This window comes from Rosa chinensis, chromosome 1 (assembly GCF_002994745.2).
Source record: "Rosa chinensis cultivar Old Blush chromosome 1, RchiOBHm-V2, whole genome shotgun sequence".
NCBI lineage: Eukaryota > Viridiplantae > Streptophyta > Magnoliopsida > Rosales > Rosaceae > Rosa > Rosa chinensis.
This window is the reverse complement of record NC_037088.1, coordinates 4,782,642-4,806,078: the sequence shown is the minus strand read 5'-3', so window position 1 is coordinate 4,806,078 and position 23,437 is coordinate 4,782,642. Positions and strand designations below refer to the sequence as shown.

The 23,437-nt window shown below is 40.1% G+C and overlaps 1 protein-coding gene across 1 annotated transcript; it reads right to left on the bottom strand.

The window, feature by feature from the left end:
• Window positions 1-2,273: 2,273 nt before the first annotated feature.
• On the bottom strand, window positions 2,274-3,701 carry LOC112198844 (phenolic glucoside malonyltransferase 1). The gene has a single exon (XM_024339947.1). It carries the CDS (start codon window positions 3,699-3,701, stop codon window positions 2,274-2,276), a length of 1,428 nt encoding a protein of 475 aa, XP_024195715.1.
• Window positions 3,702-23,437: the final 19,736 nt, after the last annotated feature.

Here is a 23,437-nt window from a genome sequence, read left to right as displayed (position 1 = left end):
CATTTCCAAAATCATTGTTTTCCGAAAAAGCCATAACACAAAACAATAAAAAGCATCAATTCATGCCCATTGTTTTCATACCCAAATCTCAACACTTTTCTCAAATCTCAACGCTTTTCAAAACAAATCGAAATCAATCATTTCCACAAATCATTTGTTTTCCAAAAGCCACACCCCAAAACAATAAAAAGCATCATTTCATGCATATTGTTTTCACAAATCCACAAACCACCCAAAACATATATATTTCACGTAAACATATATCTACTAATACATGAATACGTATGTATATATATACATCCCATAATATACATATATACACACGTAATCATCTACTCAAAAGTGCCACTAATACCATCTATAGTTTGCAGTTAACTAAATAACTCTCAAAATAATAAGGGTATTCCCGTTCGTGAAATGAACTTCGTGAGATTACTCACCTCAGAATCCTGCTGCGTCTTCTATACAGAACCGAACTAGTGCACTATCACCAACAACTCGTCCAATTCACCTTCTAGAAGCACCTATTCACCAATGATCTCAAATCAGTAACGATTCATAACCAATTTTAAGTCCGAAACCCCTGTTTTGAACTAAAATCCCCCAAAGTGGCCCCAATCGAGGCAAAACCACATCCGAGACCTCCCGAAGTCTCTGGAATACGTCCACGATCGATGTGACCAAACCACAAGTCGATCGGACGCTCAAATCCTCACGGATAGAATAATCGATCGGTATGAAATTGCAAAAATCATAACAATTCCATACGAACTCCAAAATTTGCATATTATATATCGAAACGCTCGTATCAACGAGTAGAACATATATAATACCAAAAACAGTTCCTTAAGTGGCCGGAACACCGCCGGAACTCCACCACAGACGGTGGTGCACCGCCACCGGCCAAAACACATTATTTCACAAAACTCCCAACATCAAAGTTCTTCATCTAAGCATGCTTGTGAATTCTCATAACTAGCTCGAAGTCAGAAAACAAGCTTAAGGGATCGAAAACTACCTCACAAGCCGTGAACAGTAATCCCAACTGAGTTGATCGAATTTTCACGTGAATCGATCCAAACAACCACCATGGATCGACCAGGGAGCTTGTTCTGAACTCAACCTAAGAAAATCGAAGCCGTGCCGACGTCGGAACTGTGTTTTCCGGTCGGGTCCGATTTCTCCAGTCTGCACCGCCTTGAACTGCCACCGAGACGGAGAATCGCCGTAAGAGAACACCAGAGGGACGACCAGACGGAGGAGACGACCCTGCTGGCCAAGTTTCAAGGCCGGAGACCGCCGCAGTTGGCCGGAAAAGTCGGGTCGGATCGGCCGGGTTCGGGTCGGGTCAGGCGGTTTTCTTCGATACTGAGGGAGCGGACGAGAGAGAAGAGAGAGAGGGAGTGGCTTCCGGAAAAGGAAAATGAGGAAATGAAAATATATTTCTGATTTTTCCTATATATACTAAAACGGAAACTTTTTCCAATAGCCATAACTTCCTCATACGAACTCCGATTCTCGCGTTCCACATGTCCACGAACTCGTATCGACGCGCTCTACAACTTTCGTGAAGGAAGTTTTCGGAGAATCCCAACGAATAAAAAGTCAACCTTTGGCAACCCCCCTAAAACCATATTCTTCAATTAATTATTCGCCCGAAACACTTCCGCTCCATCCACGAGCCACGAAACCGTCCAATAGTTATAAAATTAATTCTGGAAAAATCCTCAGAAAATAATTATGAATTTCCGGGGCATCACAAGAGTCATCAAGAACAAAAAGTCTATTAATGGAATTGGAAATGAGTTTTCCAACTAGGTTTCCAAACCCCGGCACTTCATAGAAAGAAAAAAAAAACATTGTAAATATACAAAGATCACATTCGTGGTGCTGCATGTAACTCATAACCGGGTTCTCGCACTGTGAATCCGATGAGTCAATCAGCAATAGGTAAAGATACTGCAAACACAAGTTTATATTCTTGAACAAAAGCTATATTAGGTGTTCAACGACATAGCCAAGCACGTAACTGCAATCGTTTCTGTGGGCTTTTGAGGAGCGGGAGAAATTGTTGGAATTCTATGAAAGAGTCTCAGGAGCCAGGATGCATGCCAGTTTCATACGACCAGGTGGAGTGGCACAAGATCTGCCCGGCCTCTTGACTTATGTCGAGATATTGATTCTTTTACACAACAATTTGCTTCTCGTATCGACGAATTAGAAGAGATATTAACCGGCAACCGTATCTGGAAACGCAATACTCAAGTAAATAATCAACCCCTGACTCGGTGCTTTCCAAAACCTACAGCAAATAGAGAAGCAAAAGCTTCCATACAATCTTTTTTCAAAACCACCCCAAACTCTATACCTCCACCACCATTCTTGGAATCCGAGACTGAAATCGCTCCGGCCGTCCTATCTATAGAAACCACATCAACTTTTTTCGGCCTACCCCATCCAAAGTTCGTATCGTAAATCTGAAATCGGTGCGAACTAGCAGTAGCATATATCCCCTCAGCCTGAAACAAGTCCTTGATTTTCGAAAAGTAAAGCTCGTGTGCCCTTTTCAAAACCCCATTCTTGTCCAAACCCTTTATAGTTTCACCAATTGCTGTGACCGCCGCAACCAACCCATCTTCACCCAATAACTCCTTTGCATCCGCAAACCCCATCACACCCATCATGCAGTTCCCAAAATAGTTTTCAGGTACCGGAGGGTCCAAGCGAGACCTACAGTCCACGCTAACGACCTGAACTGAAACTTTGCCGGCTTCTATTTCTTGTGCCTTGACTAAACAAACCCAAGTGTAAGCACAAGCTAGAGAAAACGTTGACAAATGAAGATGTACTGGATCAGAAACCTTTTCTAGTACCATCTGCCTTAGGGTTTGTATCTGCGCGCCTGTGAACTCAAAGATGCTTCGAACTGAGTCATCTGGTGGAGCGTTCAATTCCCAAACCTTTACGCTTCTGTTGTTGGGGCCATCCAAGTTTTGCCAATCGTTTAAATAGATGGATTCGAGTCCGAGCCCAGTCGGATCATAGATGACCGTTCTATCATACAATGGCTTCAGCTGCTCTGGTAACGAAATATCTGATCCAATGGACAAGCCAATTTCAATTTTTTTGCTGCATGCATGAGCCCACGACTTAACGAACGAGATGTATGTTTTGCCAGCGAGGATTGCATGGTGCATGGCTGTTCCAATGGCGAAGGCACGACCAGGAAATAGGGTTATTTGCAATGCAATGGCTGCAGTTCGTTCATGAGATGACTCCAATTGGGGAACAAGTGGATGGTAAGCTTTGGATTCGAGAAAGACGTTGTTGCTCGAAAGGTGGTCGAAATTATCAGCATCGGACTCAGCTACTGTGAGTGAAACGGTGTCACCTTGGACATAGCTGAGAAGGGGTGTGTGGGAGTCTTGAGGCCAAGTTAGGTTTCCGGCGAGAGGTACAAAGTGTTTGAGAGTGAGAGAGAGCGAGGTTTTGAGATAGGCAAGTACTACAGTATCAGCACTAGTGGAAGAATTAGAAGAGGAAGAAGATGTTAATTCATAGAAGTAAAGGCGTTGTACGGGTGGAAACCTTAGCCAGAGCGAGTCAAAGTAGGTAAGAGGAAGGGACAACAGATCTGGTGCGCCTGGTTTTGGAGCCACCCTGCAAATCTCCACCAGTTTCACCGAGTTTGGTTGCGCCATTGGAGAAGAAGAAGCTTAATGCTTACTTGGTTGCGCCATTGGAGAAGAAGAAGCTTAATGCTTACAGCTAGCTTTTGAATCTGACCGTATACCAAAACGCCGGTGTGCTATTCTTTTTAAGAGTAAGTTTATTTCACTATTGATCACACTTTTTGTGAATACCATTCATCCTAAATTCTCATTCTGTTTCACCAAACAAATTAACACCACATAGAATGGCAGACTCACTCATTGTAAAAGACAAAGCCATTAGATAAAGGAGCCTCGAATGGGTCCTGCACCACAATGAGCCACCACCTATTTGTGTTGATCAAAGTTTCCATCATTTATTTGAGTTTTGCTTATCCATTTCATCATGCTATTGTGGATGGTTTAGTGGTCTACGAAACGGTCACAGGGGATATTACTCAAATGGTTTTTGTCTTTGGTTTAAGTACTTGTGGACCTTCATCACATATAAAGCTGCCACGGTTGTACCTCAGTTTTCTCCTCTTGTTACCACTACTGGCACTACACTGTCAACATTGCTCGTTCTTCACTATCAAGTTCATATCATGTGTTGAATTGCAATTGTTGTAGTAGAAGAAGTGATGACCTTTTTCCACTTCTTCCTTACAGTTATTTGTACATATGCCCGGCCCTAGAAATATATTCATGTAGCACATGATTTAGTTAATTAGGTCGCGCTTTGGTTTCCTGCATTTTATTGGGATAATAGATAGGCCTCATTAGCTATCCGATGTATATATATCTGTTGTACTTATCAAAATTACTTATTAACGTGCAATTTCTTCTTCTAAAAAAAATAAAATAAAAGAAAAAAGGGTCCTGCACCTGCTTAAAGCTAATGTATGTACTCTTACCAAAGAAGTGAGCAAGTGAACGAAATAAATGAGCAGAATGGATCGATAGTAATAAAGTCTAAAAAGTGTTGTAGGAGATGTCTAAAATACGCAGTCTGTAACACGGAACCGTTATCAGTAAAAACTTAGAGCCCTTATGGTAAAAAAACGGAGGGTTTCAAGATATTTTCCACAAACCGACAAAAGTCAATGTCGTAGTAGAGAATAATGGAACCTGCCTTTACCTCGTCTTGGACTAGCTAGCTTGTTCTGTGTCTTTTATTTTTTATATTTTTTCATAAGTAGCTTGTTCTAGTTTTGAAGCATTAAGTTAATGTAGGCGTGAAGCAGAATAACTCAAGGATCTGATCATTCAGTTCGTGTAGACGTGAAGCATTCAAAGCGACAACGTTGATGAAACGGAGTCTGGCAAGGCTATTTACCGGTCCACGACGAGATGAAATGGCTTTACGTATTAAATCTGAACCAATCTGGGCTCTGAGTAGTTATAAACTTTGTGCTGCTCGATCAAAGTTTCATCTGGTAAAATGGTATTTGAGATTCCAGTACGTGATGCCAATCTTTCATATTCTAATTTTATTTAATTCAATTCCCAGAATTTACATGTTAGTTTATTCGAATGAAAGAGAGAAAAGGTTGGTAATATATAGATCGTAAATGGTGTCCACACCTGACACATTAGTTGTTTAATTTGATGCTTACATGATCATAATTTCATAACCAATGATGCTATTAAATATAGAAATTTGAGTTGGAAGCAAATGAGAATATAATGATGCAGTAGAACATTCAAATTAATTATGATGAGTTTGAAACAAAGACATGAGGGTTCAAGCCTTTGATCGCTACATTCAATTAACTAAGCCAAGACAAATTGGGACTCAACCCACAATTTAGATATGAAGGGGAATTGGAATGACAAACACTGCACTTGGAAGTTTAGGGAAATTACCTTATGCAGAAACCAATACTCTGAACCGATGATGAGTAGATGAATAATTGAAGAATGAAGATGATCGACTGTTTGTCCCCTACCTAGTACCTACCATGTTAACGTTCTCCGCCATTTAAATGTCCAAATCGACCCGGACATTAACGTCTGTCTAGAATGTAACTTATTATAGCTTGTGTACCAGTGTTGTGACCAAAAACAGTTTTTTTAATGAAAAGTCCAATTCATGAGCTTCCACAAATAGGTAGGTAGGTGTGGTCTTTCTATACAAGTTATAACATGGTCTCGAATTTGTGAAAATATTTGGTAATTGATATAACATTTTATAAAAATTTTGGTAGAGTTTGCTGCGCAGCCTACGCTATGATTTTCTAGACACTCTTTTTTTTGACACCTAACTAGATCTCCGTCAAAATCGTCTCACTCTTTCTTAGCTTAAGGGTTGAGATCTTTTGCCCTAAAGGTTGTAGAGCTTGTTATACGAAATTTTAGGGCCCGGGACAAAATTCATTTTCGTTGAAATATGTGTAAGCTGCAACTCATATAAGGCAATTTAATTATGTATTAATTGTCGAAAATCTATCCCCAAACTCTGATTTCCCAGAAAAAAAAAACCATTCAAAATCTTTCCTCCCATTTCTACTTTCTCAAAAATGGTTGGCCACCTTTTGTGGTAAATGTCATAAGCATGATCGAGCAATTTAGATCTTGACGCTCTTTAGGTTTAATGTTTAGACATGATCATGTACATATTTATGACATTCAGTCTCAATATAGGTCGTATATACTAATACAAATCGGCCAATCACTCATACTTACTCGTTAGCTAGAGCTTCCGATCAATAGCACATGTATGTGTTTGGCAATGGAATGAAGACCAATTTGCCTTTCCTTCGCCTCTTAATTTGCAGCCTCCCTAACCAGTACTTCATGTATGTGTTTGGTAATGGAATGAAATTCGATCTCTAGGGAATCTTGTTCGTATTTGTATTATTGTGGTCACCCTACAACAACAAAACAATTAATTTTAGTTGGGATATTTATGGCCCTGATGGACAAAATGTTGCTCATGATTGATTGATGAAGAATACGTGGAAGCTCAATGGTGGAAACTAGTACTGCAAGATACTCGTGCTTTAGTCAGGATTTTATTGGATTGATTTCCTGTATTTGAATGCTCGAAATCGATATTTACTGTACATGAATCAAGCTAGCCATTCTGACGCAATCAAAAATAATCCTAGGTTTTTATTTTGAACGAAATAGGTCAGCCCTTTCATTAGATTCAGCAAGCAGTACAAAAATGAAATACCCCTATGGGGTCGACAGAAAGAATCGTTCCTTAGAATCTCATGACACCCTATTCTAGAAGAATAAAATCCCAAAAAATCCCGAATACACCCACCTTTTAGGAAATCCACGCACCATTATTCTAACAAAAACCAAGAAACCTTGAAGCAGACATAAAAGGGAAACAACTAAGGCTCTGATTTTTGCGACCCAAAACAAGAATTAAATTAAACCATTAGTAGAAGGTGACCTCGCACCTCCCACATTACCCGCTGCAGTAGCAGACTCCACAACCGGCACAGTCACGCCCTCCACCTTGAAAAGAGGGATCATGATCAAACATAGGCCAATCAAAAGGCCACTTTGCTGAAGGGTCGAGAACCACGCCCACCAACACAATTCAGAACAGCCCACCAGGAGCCCTAGCCCAAAGAAGCAAATCCACATGGAGGCCCAAGCCACCCACCACGACCAGCCGCCTTCGTCCACAGCCTCCATCCAGCTGCCATCGAAAAGTCCACTGCCAACGCAACCTGCTCCACCAACATTCTGGAAACAGAGTGTTTGATCTGGCAGCCAGTAGAGAACGCCACCAACGTATCAACCAAGCTTAGATCGGTCACCTGATCTAGCCAGGCCAACCCAACTCCGGCAACTCTTCGACGTTATAGTGAACCTCCATGTCTAGCATCAGTGCGACCATTGTGATCATCCACCCTGTCCTTCAAATCAGAAACAGCAAAATCTGGCTTGAACTTCGACCATCTGTCATCCAAATCAACGACCCTGCCCGCCCTACAACGACACCCAACCATCGCAAATAGACCAGCCGGACGACACCGATCCGAGACCCAGTCATAACAATCTGATACAGACCAACTCAGATCCGCGTTGTCAGCGCTCGGCCTCAGAAAAGCTACCAAAAAACCATAACTTCCATCACAGACAACAACCGCTGGGAACCAAATCCAAGGCGGCGCTCCAAGCAATAGTATGAAAGCAAGAAGAAGCAAGAAACAATAAGCCACAAGGCTAGCAATGGCCATTGCCATCGAAGTGTGGAAATTTTGAAAATTTTGTCGAAGGTGAGAGGCCGACGATAACCCTAGCAGAGCACTAAGTCTTATGTATCAGTGTTTCTTGAAGGAATGTGGGTTTATTATCAAATTTACCTTTTTCCCAACTCAAAATAATCCTAGGTTTACAAGCAATAAACCTAAAACAAAAATTCTGGAGTCCACCGGAGATAAATGAGAAAACTCTCAATTTTGATTGATAATATGATAAAAGATAGGTTATGCAACCGTTTAAGGTTGCTTATATATGAGACGGCGAGTGTAGCTCACTCCATCAGCAGCTACGCCGCGTGTGTTTGATTGTATGGATTGGATACACACCCCGAGAATTTTTTAAAGAATTTTTTTTTCCAATTTTATTGTGATATGTTACCTTGTCTTTTCTTTTTTTTTTTCAAAAAAAATAGTACCTCTAATACAACCACCTCCTAAATTACTAAAAGAGAAGACATAACTTGCTAATAAAGGAATAATACTTGACTAATTATAGCCAATGACAAGAGGACATGACTCTGTTTAACAAGGATACTCGGCTATGGTTAGCCTGGTATTATCCTTAATAAAGGGAGAGAATGACGCTAACTTTGAGTAGTGGAACCATGAACTATGCTTGCAATTGCATCAGCTAATAAGTTTGTTTCACGCTTGACATGTTTGAAGGAAATATGATCCAGAGGAGCAGCCAAAATTTTTATGTCATTCACAATAAATTTGATCTTCCACGGAGTGTTAATGACACCTAGATTCTGATTTTTAAATCAAATGAAACTGGCGCAGTTTTTTTTTTTTTTTTTTTAAACCAAGCCTAAATAAGAAAGAAATCGTATTAATAAAATAATTTAGATAATTACATTGGATATTCTTTAGGATAATGTTTTGTAAGTCTAATTCTACTAACTTAATTTTTTCTTTTTTTTGAAACTAAAAGTTGAATACATTAGATCAACAACCATAAAACGACTAGACTACCAACACTAAAAAATAGAGAGATTGGCGAGAAAACAACCAATTCTCTATCTAAGTACCGCAAGTCATTACAATTCAAGTGAAGCTCGCTTAAAAGCAAGACTTGTACACCCTATTTAGTAATATTCAGGATGGGAACTAAACGTTAAAGATATGTACGTGCATGATTCGGTAAGTTTCAGTGAAAAATATGTTGGCGTAAATCACTCTCCATAATTATAGGAATCGTAGTATAACTAGGATTGTATAGTTAAGGAGAATATTACATAGTTAAAGGGGAGATTGTATTGTTAAGGAGAATATATGTAGTTAAGAGTGGAGAATATCACGGTGTAATTAGTTTCCTATTAGGATTGTGTATACTTTGTATATATGCTCCGTCTTTGGAGAAGATCAATACATAAGAAAATTCTCAATCTCTTTGTTCTGTTTGACTTTTAGTATCAGAGTAGAGATCCGTCTGGACTCTGTTAGTTTGTTTGCACTGCAAATTTGTCTTTGTACTATTTAAGAGTTTGTCTTTTGTCTTTTGTCTTCATCCTCTGTTCCTTTTGCCCTAAAACCCTAAAGTTTGCAACACCTTGCCGTTAGCCTCTCATTTCTTAGCCGTGTCGAAGTTTGTTGTTTTTGTTACTTGGATCTTGTTAATCGTACCTAGTGTTATTAAGTCATCCCTAAATCATGAAATTTTGAATTCGATAAGTTATTTGAAGTATTGATCAGACTCAAGCACAACTTTCAGCTTCCCCTTTGGCCCAAATGCCCAATAACAAGAATAGTATCTCTTCTTTCAAGATCTTCATGGTGGTCAGGCCGTAAGAGGTAAGGAAGGTCAATGTTTAGAAGCATGGAATTCTGGGCTGAGCACTAAAGCCAAAAGAATTTTATTAATTTGCTAAAAATATTTTTAAGAATTAATTAGATATGGTTCAAGTAAATCCAGAATATGTGTCTGGCCCAAACTCTAGGTTACTTGACCTAGTGGTAATAGAGTTTAATTAGAAGAATCTAGAGATTCCTATTCAATGTATGATTACATTTCCTTGTATGATTCAGATTCTATGCATTGTAATCCTCTATATAACGAGGCCCCTATTATTAATGAAATACACATAGTGATTTTCTCTCAATTCTTGTTTCTCTAAAACACGTTATCAACACGAAGCCCTAATCCTGAAACTCTAAAATCGTAGCCTCCAAACCCTAGCAACCACTGACCCCCATCTTGAAGCTCTCGATCCCAGGAACGGCGATAGAACAACTAGAACCGGCCGGAAAAGTGCTGAACCGGCCCCCCCAAGAATAAAAAAGATCCCTTCCCGGTTCACTAGCTTCCAGACATTATTTCAAGGTAAAACTTATCAACCTTACAATCCTGACTCCAGGCTCCATGAACTGGAACAGTCACTCCAAGAACTGGCCATAAAGTGACCGGACCGGCGCAGCATCTTTGCCAGCGAAAAGAAAAAAAAAACAGAGAAGAAAAGAGAAAAAAAATATAAGGTGGAGTTGTAGACGCAGCCCAGAGGAGAAGCGCAAGACTCGGCCTAAAAGCGGAAGGAAAGAAAGAAGAAAGAGAGGTGGGCCCAAGAAAGTAGAAAGAAAAAAGAAAAAAAAAAAAAAAAAAGAAGGGGAAGCCCACGTGCTGGGCAGAAGAAGAAAAAGAAAAAAGAAAGGGGGAGGCCTACATTAGCAGAAGAAGAAGTAAAGAAAGAGGAAAAAAAAAAAGGAGAGGGCCCCGCGGCCACTCTTTGGTCAAAAGCAGCAGAAAAAAAAAGTAAAAGGGGAGAAAAGAAAAAAAAAAGGCCTGCTGCAGCCCAAGTCAGAAAAAAAAAACAAGGAGAAGAAGGAAGCGGCCCATTTTGATCAAAGGATTGCCAACCTCCGGCCCATTTTTGTCAAACTTTTCAACCTCCCGCATCCAATATTTTGACCAATCTCTCTGTTTGGACCCAAAATAAACATTTTGGCCTGACAAGGCACGTTTTGGAGAAATTGAGCCAATGTTAGTGGCTCAAGCTATATATTGTCGACAAGCTCGAAATATATATTTAGAGGCTAAATAAAGCCTACTATGGAAGCATGGAAGCATGGAAGCATGAAAAGTCAACTTTAGCACATTTTCCTACTTCGGCTAGGAGAAACCGAGCTAAGCAAGGAAGGAGAGGCGGCAGACTAACCAAATAAAATCTAAATGAGCTAAAACTTTAGTTTTAAAAAAATGTCCACCGCATACAAAACTTTAGTTTTAAAACTCCTACTTCTTTAAAAAAATGTTTGGCTCTAGTTTTGTTGCAGCTGGTCAACAGTCTCTTTTCTTGCGCGGGCGTGCCAGCACAGTCGGGTGCGGTCGTCGGGGGTGTCCCTTGACCTGACTTCTTTCAAGCGATTGTAGACGATTAGAGCACCAACCTCGTCGTGGGATTCTTTGTGCCTTGTGGTAAGGACTTTGCTGTAGTTTCTTCTTGTTCACACAATCGATACTCAATATTGTAGATTGAGCAGAGCGAAATCACCAGGAAGTGTTGAGATCTTGCTAAAGCGTGACTTTAGCTTGGTTGGGTTACTAGGGCGTTACCCTTGCTTGGCTGGTTCTGAAACCATTGTGGTCGCGGCACTACCGTCGGCTCCCGAGGAGACTAGGACCGAAGTACGTTGACAGAGGGTTTGGTGGCACTGAAAGTCGGATTCTGAGAAGACTAGGACTAGGAGTGTGATCACCGGTAAGAGAAAGAGAAGGAGAAGAGTTGCTCTTAGAGAGGTTTGCTCTAGAGAGAACTTGGATCATCTTAGAGATGTTGTTGTTGAATGTGAATGTGTGTTTTAGAATGAGAGGAGAAGGTGTTTATATAGGGAAGAAAAAGAAGAGTGAAATTAGAGGTGGCAAACGGGCCGGCCATGCCCGGCCCATTTTAGGCGGGCCTAGTCGTGCTTCGTGCCGGGCTCGTGCCGGCCCATTTACTTAAACATTAAGCCCGGGCCCACATTGTAGCGGGCCGTGCTCGTGCCGGGTCAATAACGGGCCGTGCTCGTGCCTACCCAATATAAAGCACGATTTAAAAATCTTAATTTGAACAAATAAAAATTAATTTTATTTAACTATTTAGAAAATTAAAATAAATTAAGTTCTACAACATTTTTCTTAATCTTAGCTTTTTAAGATTAGATTTCTAATAATTTTTTATATTTCACCATAAGAAAGAAAGAAAAAAAAACTCAAAATATATTGTTTTAAGTATATTATTGTGAGATTAATCTTTATTAATATAATGAAGATTTAGTATCTATTATTATTTCCTTCATTTGATAGTTGTATTATTATGAGATTAGTCTTTATTAATAAACATATATTTAATATTTAGAAAAAATACTTATGTCAAAACAAGGATATAATGTTTTGTTTCATTATTTTGACAATATAAAAGAAAGCATTGGTGAAATTGTCATGAGATTTTAAATAAAAATGTCTCATATTCAAATCTTATTATTGTAGTTTTTTAATATTTTTTTTTTAAATGAAATTTTGTGTTTGTAACGGGCCGGCCCACAATATGTCGTGCTCGGGCCGTGCCGGGCCCATTACGGGCTCGGGCCGGGCCGGGCCAATGGGCCAATATTTTTAGGCCCAGCCCAACCCGTTATTCTAACGTGCTCGGGTTGTGCCGGGCCACTAACGGGCTTGGGCCGTGTCGGGCTGCTTTTAAGCGTGCCGGGCCCGTGCCGTGCTCGTGCTTAGTGGCCCTTTTGCCACCTCTAAGTGAAATGATGAGTGGAAGAAAAATAATGAAAGTGGAGTATGAAAGTGATTTGTAAAATATGGAAAAGATAGAGAAATGATGAAATGAAAGCAAAGCATGAAGGTGCAGAAACATGGAAGTGATGATGATCTATTAAAGAGATTATAGTAGAAAAATATATCCAAGGAAAAAAAGAAAAGCATCTAGCTTTCTTCATGTGGGTAGGAAACATGAAAATGTGAATATTGAGCTGGTTTTAGGTCAGTTTCTGCCCCTTTATTTCTTCAATTATTTCTCCAACAAGACTTCAGAATGAGCCTTCGACTTATTGATAAAAAAATGTTTCACTATGAGTGTAGATCATCCTGACAAATTTTCAGAGCTTTATTCCATGTGGTTGGGCCGGAAATGCTGCTGGACCTCTTACAGGTCCAGTTTTCCAGTTTTGCTTCTGTAGAAAATTGGACTGATTGTTTGAAGGCCTTCCACTCAAAACTAGCTCTGGAACTCTTCATAAGAAATGATCCTTGGGATGTCTAGTATTAATCTAGAAATTTTTAGCTCATTTAGATTTTATTTGGTTAGTCTGCCGCCCCTCCTTCCTTGTTTAGCTCGGTTTCTCCTAGCCGAAGTAGGAAAATGTGCTAAAGTTGACTTTTCATGCTTCCATGCTTGCATGCTTCCATAGTAGGCTTTATTTAGCCTCTAAATATATATTTCGAGCTTGTCGACAATATATAGCTTGAGCCACTAACATTGGCTCAATTTCTCCAAAATGTGCCTTGTCAGGCCAAAATGTTTATTTTGGGTCCAAACATTGCCCCCCAGACCTCGAAGTCAAAAGGTCTTCGTCTTGACTGAAGAGGTCTTGAATCAGCACTGCTCTTATAATGTCGTTGCTCCAAAGCCACTTGTATTGGCTTGACTAAAATTACTTGAACAGTGGCCTCTCTCCCTCTTAATTATATATAGTGAGCATACATATATTAATCGCCAGTCTTCCTTTGCGAACCATCCTTTGCGAGGCCATGTAATTAAAACCACTTCGCTGCCAACAATTCGTAACCCAGCTTTCGCCACAATTATTGGCAAAAATATTGATTTGACCTCCTCCACTGCTAATACCATACTAGGCATATTAAATGCCTCTTGTATATGTGCCCAGACCAATACCAATGGCCTCTTAAATATATTAGCAAGTTCCAGCCACTATTAGGCAAGAACACAATTTTTTGCATCCTCCGCGACGCACAAATTTGAAACTCTTTCTGTATTTTTGTATTTTTTTTTTTTAATAAGACATTGTAATCAAGGTTTAGACATGCGGCCCAAGTATAGTCATCTAGACACAAATTTTCTTTCAAATCCTTTGGGCAACCTTACTGAAATGGCCAGATGGGGGAGGGCGAACAAGAGAGGCAGAATCCATTTTGGCATGAGCTACTCCCACATAGTGAGTGGTTTAAGCCCATTTGCATGCAATTTTGGATTCAAGAACCTGTCATGAACGTTGTCCCCTTTCTAGACACCATTTCACATAGGCTATAAACAAAGACATTTCTCGTTAAAGAATTTGGAGGAATTTGGCTCGTGAGAGGGGTAATCTTGCCCCCCAAGTATCTTTGTTGGTTGACGAGGCATGATCTTCAATTGTAATTTGGGAGATGACGGTGTCCCAAGATCGGCTTTGTCGCCAACTTCTCTTGATCAAAGGGATGATCATGGGTCATATCTTGCCCCCCATGCATCTGATCAGTAGCCACATATTTGGCTTGATCAGTGGAGAAATCAGATATTTGTTCAGAGACAATTGTATTGTCAGAAGAACAATCTTGTTGATGACCTTTTCCATGCACAGCCTCTGTGTAAGGCTGTGACTCACCAGTGAGACCCTTAGGTTGATTGCCACCTATAGGCAAGTTAGTCTCAGAAACGACCTCTTCGCGAGCAGGTTTTTGACGTTCCAATTCGCCTTGCTGCGAATTAGCCAAGCTGGAACCTTCCTCGCGTAAGGTTGTGAACTCAGATGTGATGTTCGCGGCATGTTGAGTGGTCTGTTTGTCGCTGCTCAAGAAAGGCTTACGGAATTGTTCTCTAGCTTCTCGAGCGTTCTGCTCAATTTGCTGGTCCCAATCGCGAAACCTCTGCTTTGTTTTTGCGATCAAACTGGCCATGTCCCTGGCTCGCTTTTCTTTATGCCTCTCGATGTTGGCCATGATGATCGCGAGCTGTTCCTCAATGCTTGCCCCCTCTGGGATGGGAATAGGCATAAACTCATCATTAATGGAAGTATCGCCAGTGGTGGCAACATTGACCATCTATTCACTTTAGGAATTTCTTTTGGTAAAGATTTTCTCATGGCATCTCAATGATGGCGAACAAATGCAAAAAGACTCTAGTATAGTCCCACTGGGCGTGCCAAAATGTTTGTTTTGAAGCCTGGTGGTTGAATGTGCTTCAAGAGAAAAACTTATGATGTAGTCCCACCGGGTGTGCCAAAATGTTTGTTTTGAATCCCGGTGGTTGAATGTGCTTCAAGAGAAAAGCTTCTGATGTAGTCCCACTGGGCGTGCCAAAATGTTTGTTTTGAAGCCCGGTGGTTGAATGTCTTCAAGAGAAAAAAAAAATTCTAACCTTGTCCCACTGGGCGTGCCAAAATGTTTGGCTCCAGTTTTGTTGCAGCTGGTCAATAGTCTCTTTTCTTGCACGGGCGTGCCAGCACCGTCAGGTGCGGTCGTCGGGGGTGTCCCTTGACCTGACTTCTTTCAAGCGATTGTAGACGAGGAGAGCACCAACCTCGTCGCGGGATTCTTTGTGCCTTGTGGTAAGGACTTTGCTGTAGTTTCTTCTTGTTCACACAATCGATACTCAATATTGTAGATTGAGCAGAGCGAAATCACCGGGAAGTGTTGAGATCTTGCTAAAGCATGACTTTAGCTTGGTTGGGTTGCTAGGGCGCTACCCTTGCTTGGCTGGTTTTGTAACCATTGTGGTCGCGGCACTACCGTCGGCTCCCGAGGAGACTAGGACCGAAGTACATTGACAGAGGGTTTGGTGGCACTGAAAGTCGGCTTCTGAGAAGACTAGGACTAGGAGTGTGATCACCGGTAAGAGAAAGAGAAGGAGAGGAGTTGCTCTTAGAGAGGTTTGCTCTAGAGAGAACTTAGATCATCTTAGAGATGTTGTTGTTGAATGTGAATGTGTGTTTTAGAATGAGAGGAGAAAGTGTTTATATAGGGAAGAAAAAGAAGAGTGAAATGATGAGTGGACGAAAAATAATGAAAGTGGAGTATGAAAGTGATTTGTAAAATATGGAAAAGATAGAGAAATGATGAAATGAAAGCAAAGCATGAAGGTGCAGAAACATGGAAGTGATGATGATCTATTAAAGAGATTGTAGTAGAAAAATATATCCACGGAAAAAAGAAAAGCATCTAGCTTTCTTCATGTGGGTAGGAAACATGATCATGTGAATATTGAGCTGGTTTTAGGTCAGTTTCTGCCCCTTTATTCCTTCAATTATTTCTCCAACAAGACTTCAAAATGAGCCTTCGACTTCTTCATAAAAAATGTTTCACTATGAGTGTAGATCATCCTGAAAAATTTTCAGAGCTTTATTCCATGCGGTTGGGCTGGAAATACTGCTGGACCTCTTACAGGTCCAGTTTTCCAGTTTTGCTTCTGTAGAAAATTGGACTGATTGTTTGAAGGTCTTCCACTCAAAACTAGCTCTGGCACTCTTCATAAGAAATGATCCTTAGGATGTCTAGTATTAATGTGGAAAGTTTTAGCTCGGTTTCTCCTAGCCGATGTAGGAAAATGCACTAAAGTTGACTTTTCATGCTTCCATGCTTCCATAGTAGGCTTTATTTAGCCTCTAAATATATATTTCGAGCTTGTCGACAATATATAGCTTGAGCCACTAACATTGGCTCAATTTCTCCAAAGCGTGCCTTGTCAGGCCAAAATGTTTATTTTGGGTCCAAACACTCTCAACGACTTCAAAAATAGGTATTTTTTTATTAAATGTTTCTGCTTTATGTACTTTCAATTTCTCTTCTTTTCTCGGGGACTTGCAAACTCCCTTTTTCTACCCCCCTTTCTTCATCATAGGGGAGACTTAATTAAGCCGAACTGTAGGGGTTCGTGTTCACTCCAAGCTTGGAGCTTGTTGAGATCTCCAAACTTAGAGTTTATAGAGAATTTACGATCGACCACTTACGTCATTGTTTCGATATAATCCAATACCTATTGGAATTGAATTTCTTGGAAGTGATTACGCTCAGAAATTCTTAATTTCTTGGAAGCGATTATGCTCAGAAATTTTATATATTTTCGTGGTAGCCTTTTACTCTCCGAAACTAACCCTAATTTCTTGTTCTCTTTCAGGATGAATAACCTGAACAAATTGGACTTTGCTCTATTGAGAACAACTGGCTCTGGATATCACAGGTGGGTTCGTGATGTCTGCCAGCAGCTCAAGGACGATGGAATCCTGGATACGATTCTCGAGCCTAGTCAGGTCATGCTAACTATTGAACAAGCTCAAACTTTGGAAGCAAATAGAGTAGCCTTAGAGGCAGATAAAGTGAAAGCCCCATCTTAATGACTCGTCATATGGATGATTCGCTCCAGTACGAGTATATGAATGAAGAAGACCACAGAAAGTTGTGGGTCTCACTCGAAGAAAAATTTGGCAAGGTCTGTGACTCCCTGCTTCCTGAACTAGAAGTGAGATGGCATAGCCTCCGCTTCTATGATTTCAAGTCAGTTATTGACTACAACTCGGAAGCACTTCGCATTAAATCCTTAATGGAATTCTGTGGAAAAGATATCACAGATGCGATGTTGATTGAGAGGACTCTCTCTCTCTCTCTGCCTTCCTTGTCTCTGCTTTGATGGTTGCAAAGAACTATCAAATTGATGTTACTGTAGGACGGATCACAAGGTTTCATGAGCTCATTGGAGCTATGAATGTCACTGAAAAGCATGACAACATCCTTGTGAAGAACTATAATTCGAGATCCGTGGAAATAAAGCATATTCTGGAATCCAATTATTGTCGAGCCTCTAAGAGAGGGCACCAAGAGCGAAACCCTAATCTTAGGGATATTTCTGGATGTTCTGGTCCATATAATCGCTCTACTTGGGAAGGTAACAGCCAAAATAGGCGAACACGGAACCGAAGAGGTCAACGTGGTAAGAGACAGAGAGGCAACGCCTCGAGCCATGTTGGTGGCGCTAACAACACTAAGAGCCATCTAAATGACGCTTTCAAAGTGCCTCAATCAATGGAGTTTGAGCAAAGAGATGTATATTCTCGATGTGGAGTGTCTGGTCATTGGGCACACATTTGTAGAGCTCGTGAAGATGTCACCGCCTACAAAGTATATTGTGAAGCAAGAGAAGCTCACTATATGGAACAAGAAGATCAAGAAGATGATCTAGAGTGAAGGGTTGAAGACTACAAATATGGCTGGGATCAATAGATCGCCAATTCTATTTAAGTCTTTATTTTTCCAAGAGATGTAATAGGCAATTGCCATATATTTTTGTAGTAGATGCCAATGGTTTAGTCTTTCTTCAAAGTAGGCTCACCCAAAGTAAGTGTAGTGTCTAGGAAGGTTATGAGATTAGTGGTACTTAAGCGAGGTTTGCTCCACCGACATCCCTTTACTCACCTGGTCAAATTTATTTTGGAATTACGAAAGAAGTTAGACGACTACCATTGTTTTGCATTAGCTAGCATTTTGGATTAGATTTTCTTTGGTCAAAGAGACAATGATGTAACTCCTTTGGCTTATGAATAAAATTTCGAGTTCTTCTTATGATGACTCCATTTTGATTCTGAGCACGTTACTTTGTGACTACAATGGCTAGGCCATAAGTGTTAATTCAAGGACATAGAATAGCCCCAGTTCCCCTTGCCAGAAGGCACCTTGATTACTGTCACAGAAACTCTCTACACTCCTAGGGCAAATTGCATCTATCAATAACAAACGGATTCCATGTGAAAACGCATGTAGAGAACGAAAATGAGATCCATTGCAATATCTCTAATGATTGCAAACAAAGGAGCATCTTAGAGAAGTTTATGTGTCTCTCTAGTGGACTCTATGTCACTATTCGAGCTATTAAATCTTATCAAGCTATGAGAGCAGATCTCTTGGGTTTAGACACATATTGGCTTTGCACGACAGGATAGGTCATCCTAGTCCTGATATGATGATCCGTCGACTAAAGACTTCACACGGACATCCTTTTTTTCCAACGAAATGAAGGATGAATCAAAAGTTGATTCCTGGACTAAGTGTGACCGCCACTGCTGCCTCTGGCACCGCCACCATCCACCACCAACCTAAGGCTGACACAATCCCCATCCATGACGTCATGGATGGAGTCCATCATGGTGATGGCACCCCAGGTGATGCTGTAGTCACCAACTTTGCTTCAAATAATATTTCAGATGCTCAGGCCCAACCACATTCCTCATTGGTTGCTTCTAAGGCCTATCGCTCAATTTACAAAGCCTGTTCCTTAGGGAAATTAGGACTGAGACCGTCTCATGCAAATGATATGGACATACTCTTTCTGTTCTTACATAGAATCCGTAGGGATTCTGTGGACTGATTCAACCAACTTGTGGACATTTAAATATCTCATAATGTTGGTTGACAAGCAAACACGCTGGTCACGTGTTGTGCCATTGTCCACTTGTAAATATGGCTTATGCTACACTCCTAGCACATATCATACGACAGCGGGCTCACTCCCCGGATCATCCTATTCCGTCAATTGGACTTGATAATGTTAGAGAGTTTACATCCAAGACTTTCAGTGGTTATTGCATTGAGACTGATGTTGGACATCATATTTCCATGAACACACCCAAATGTTCTCGTGGAAACAACTACGATGGTAGTCTGAATATTGGTAATGCGCACCCATCTCCTTATATCTGCTTGGGGTGATGCAATATCGCATGTAGCTATGTTAATTCGTCTACCACCGACCGCCACTCAATCTACCTTTGCGTTACAGCTAGTGACTGGGTATAAGTTTTTTGTACTTACGCACATTTGAGTGAGCCATTTACGTACCAATTGCACCGCCACAGCACACTATTATAGGTCCTTACAGACGAATGGGCAACTACGTTGGATTTAAGATTCCAACAATCGTCCGCCACTTAATGCCCTTGCTAGGCGATCTCCTTACCGCTAGATTTGCGGATGTCAATTTGATGAGACAATCTTCCCGTCATTAGGGGGAGATAAGAACATGAATGTTCAGCAGGAACGACATGAATTGTCGTGGTCTGTCTCCACTATGTCTCATCTCGATCCCCATTAAAGTGACTAGATCACACAAATATGCTGTAAACATACCTGCTAGGATGGACGTCCCTAAAAGAGGATGTAGCGCCACCCTACAAGGAGGTAGGCATGGCGCCAACATCATAGAGAGTGGCACTTTGGCATTACAGGCCATGGCCCTAGCTAGAATGCATGGGAGGCCCGTGGGTTCGAATAATATTTTGGCAAATTCCAATCCTTTGATCATCAAGACTCAAAATTCATCTCATGAGAATCTTCGGGGTTATGGTTATCGTTGGGGGGTGCCTCAACATCAAAACCTATTCCTGAGAATATAGAGCTCTATGAAAATTACACTAGTGTACATGAGAAATGGGATAGAAACTCCATAATTGATGATGTAGTTGCGCATTTTATTGCGCATGAGTTTGTTGAGTTTAATGATATAGAACCATGCTTCGTTGATGAATGAATGTCAACGTAGAGAAATTTGGCCTAAATGGAAAGATGCGATCTAGGTTAAGTTAGATTCTCTAACGAAGAGGAAGGTTTTTGAGCTAGTGACGCCAACACCTCCTAACATAAAACCTATTGACTAATGGGTCTTTGTTAGAAACATGATGAGAAAAAGATATGGTAATCTCGCCTTATGGTGCAAGGCTTATTACAAAACGCCCTGGAATCGACTACGATGAGATATATTCTCTCGTAATAGATGTCATTGCACTCCACTACCCTGTCAGTTTGGTAGTTTCCAAATAACTGATCATGCAGCTTACAAATGTGGTCACTACGTATCTCTATGGGGATCTAGATACGGAATATACATGAAGGTTCATGGTGAACTTCATTTACCCAAGTCAAGTGGCTCTAGACCACAAAGCGTGTTTTACAAAGAGGTTGAAATGTTCACTAAAGTGACTACTTGATTGGGAAGGGATATGCCCGCACATTTTCATAACAAGTTTCAGATTCTATTGCTGTTCTTGTTGGATATAATCTTCATTAGAAGCCCTTAAAGAGTTAAGGGAAACCGCTGAACACTTGAAATCCGAGTTTGAGATGAAGGATTTTGGGAGAACATGATTATGTCTCAGTTTGAAATTTGAACATCGTGTTCATAGATGCTTAGACATTTTGACAATGTCAAACCTTTAAGCACCCCCATGATCGTCCGTAGTCTTGATCCTGAAAAGAATCTTCTTTGCCCAAAGGATGATGACGAAGATGTGCTAGAGACAGAAGTGTCTTACTTAAGTACAATAGGCGCATTATTGTACTTAGCTCAATGCACAAGACTGGACATCTCATTTTCCATGAACTTGTTAGCTAGATATAGCTTTGCGCCAACGCGACGTCATTGGATTGGTGTAAAAGATATCTTTTGGTACTTTAGATGTACGATTGATATGAGCTTGTTCTATCCCTACAGAGAGATGATGGATTAGACTCATCACACACCAGGAACGCCGCTAACACTGGCCTGCGTCCACTATCCCCATCCCAAAACGACATGTGTTTTGGAAGGTTTTACTGATGTTGGGTATCTCTCTGACCCACACAAAGGTCATTCCCAAACTGGTTAAGTGTTCACCATGGGTAAAGACCGTGATATCTTGGAGGTCTACAAAACAGACCCTAGTCGCTATATCTTCAAACAATGTAGAGATCATTACTCTTCACAAAGTGTTTCGTGAATGTATATGGATTGGATCCATAATTACGCATGTTCGAAAAATTGTAGTTTGAAGTCTACCACAGATAAGCCTACGAGCATTTAAGGTAATGCTGCTTGTTTTGAACAAATGAAGCAAGGCTACATTAAAAGATACAACACCAAGGATAATCAGCAACAACAAACTATCCTCAAGATCAAAGTGACCTAGGTTCAATCTGAGGACAGTCTGGCACGTTGCTTACTAAGTCATTACCTAAATTCCACTTTCGAGAAACATGTTGGTAGCATCATTTGCGGAAGTTATCCGAACTCCCATGACCGTAGTCATCAGAGAGAGATGCAGACATCAGGAGGAGATGTCTATATGTATGGTCTCGAAATGTGAAGGGTGTGTTATGCTCTTTTTCCCCTTCGACCGAGGTTATTTTTGTCCCACAGGGTTTTTGTTACTCGGCAAGGTTTTTAACGAGGCAACGATAGAAGCACCACGTTTGGGCGACACAAGGGGGAGTGTTCAAGTAAATCCAGAATATGTGTCTGGCCCAAACTCTAGGTTACTTGACCTAGTGGTAATATAGTTTAATTAGAAGAATCTAGAGATTCTTATTCAATGTATGATTACATTTCCTTATATGATTCAGATTCTATGCATTGTAATCATCTATATAAAGAGACCCCTATTATCAATGAAATACACACAGCGATTTTCTCTCAATTCCTATTTCTCTAAAACAGATATTTAGATATTTCAAATATATATATATGATTTACAATATATATATATATATATATATATAGCTGTAGTTTACTTTCTTTTTTTTCTAGTCATAAAATAGTACTTAAAATTTTTGAGTTAGTAATATGTCAAATTTACCCTTGAGAACCAAGTCATGTGCAATGCATATGCCAACTTTTGAGGGCAAATGGTTAGAAGTTTGTCATTGGTAACATTTAGGATGAAGTTGAAAAGTTTAGGTACTAGTTGTGATCAAAATCTAGGTTTAGGTATCATTAATAGGATACATGTAAGGTCTGGGTACCATTTATGATAATAATGTTTAAATATATGGGGATGCATATATATATTCATCATCACCTTCACATGTTAGCTCAAGAATTGGATGCATATGTTTAGACCTTATCAACCTAGATTTATTGTATTTGCCATGACATGAAGAACATTTAGAGTTTGATAACCTTGGAATGTCAAAGTATAAAAGCAGATCAAGTGTGCATGTGATAGCTATGAGTTAGAATCACCTATAATTATGACTTGTTTCCTTGAATGATGACTTCAAATTGGCATATATTTAGGAGCAAGTAATGACGACTTAACAAGTAACGGAGTTTGTTCTTAGACAGTTAGTTTCAAACTTAATTAATCAAAAAGAAATTGATAACATATAGGAGTTTGACCATTGTATTCTTACCTGAATGCAATGAGGAAATTTGAAAGAATAAAGCATAATTCTTGTCTTTGAACATCAATAAAACTAAAGCCGGAAAAACTTGGCCTTAACTAGTCCATTCATCTCTAGTTAGTTTAGGTGTAATCATTGTTAATTTTGTGGCATTTAGTAGTTGAATCACTACAATCTTCAAACAATAACCATTTATTACCACCATAAGGCACATATCAGATACTTGCAAAGGTTTTATTGTGAACATAGGGTTGCAAGTGAATGTATATTTGCCTGTTCTAGCTTTCTTGTAGATTACCACTCTAATTAGTGAAATGAATTAGGTATTCTTGGATTCGATAACATTACTTAAATTCTGATATTATTACTTGTAATCTTTATATAATTGATAATGTCTAAGCAACTAACATTTATACATGTCATTGATGCATGTAATG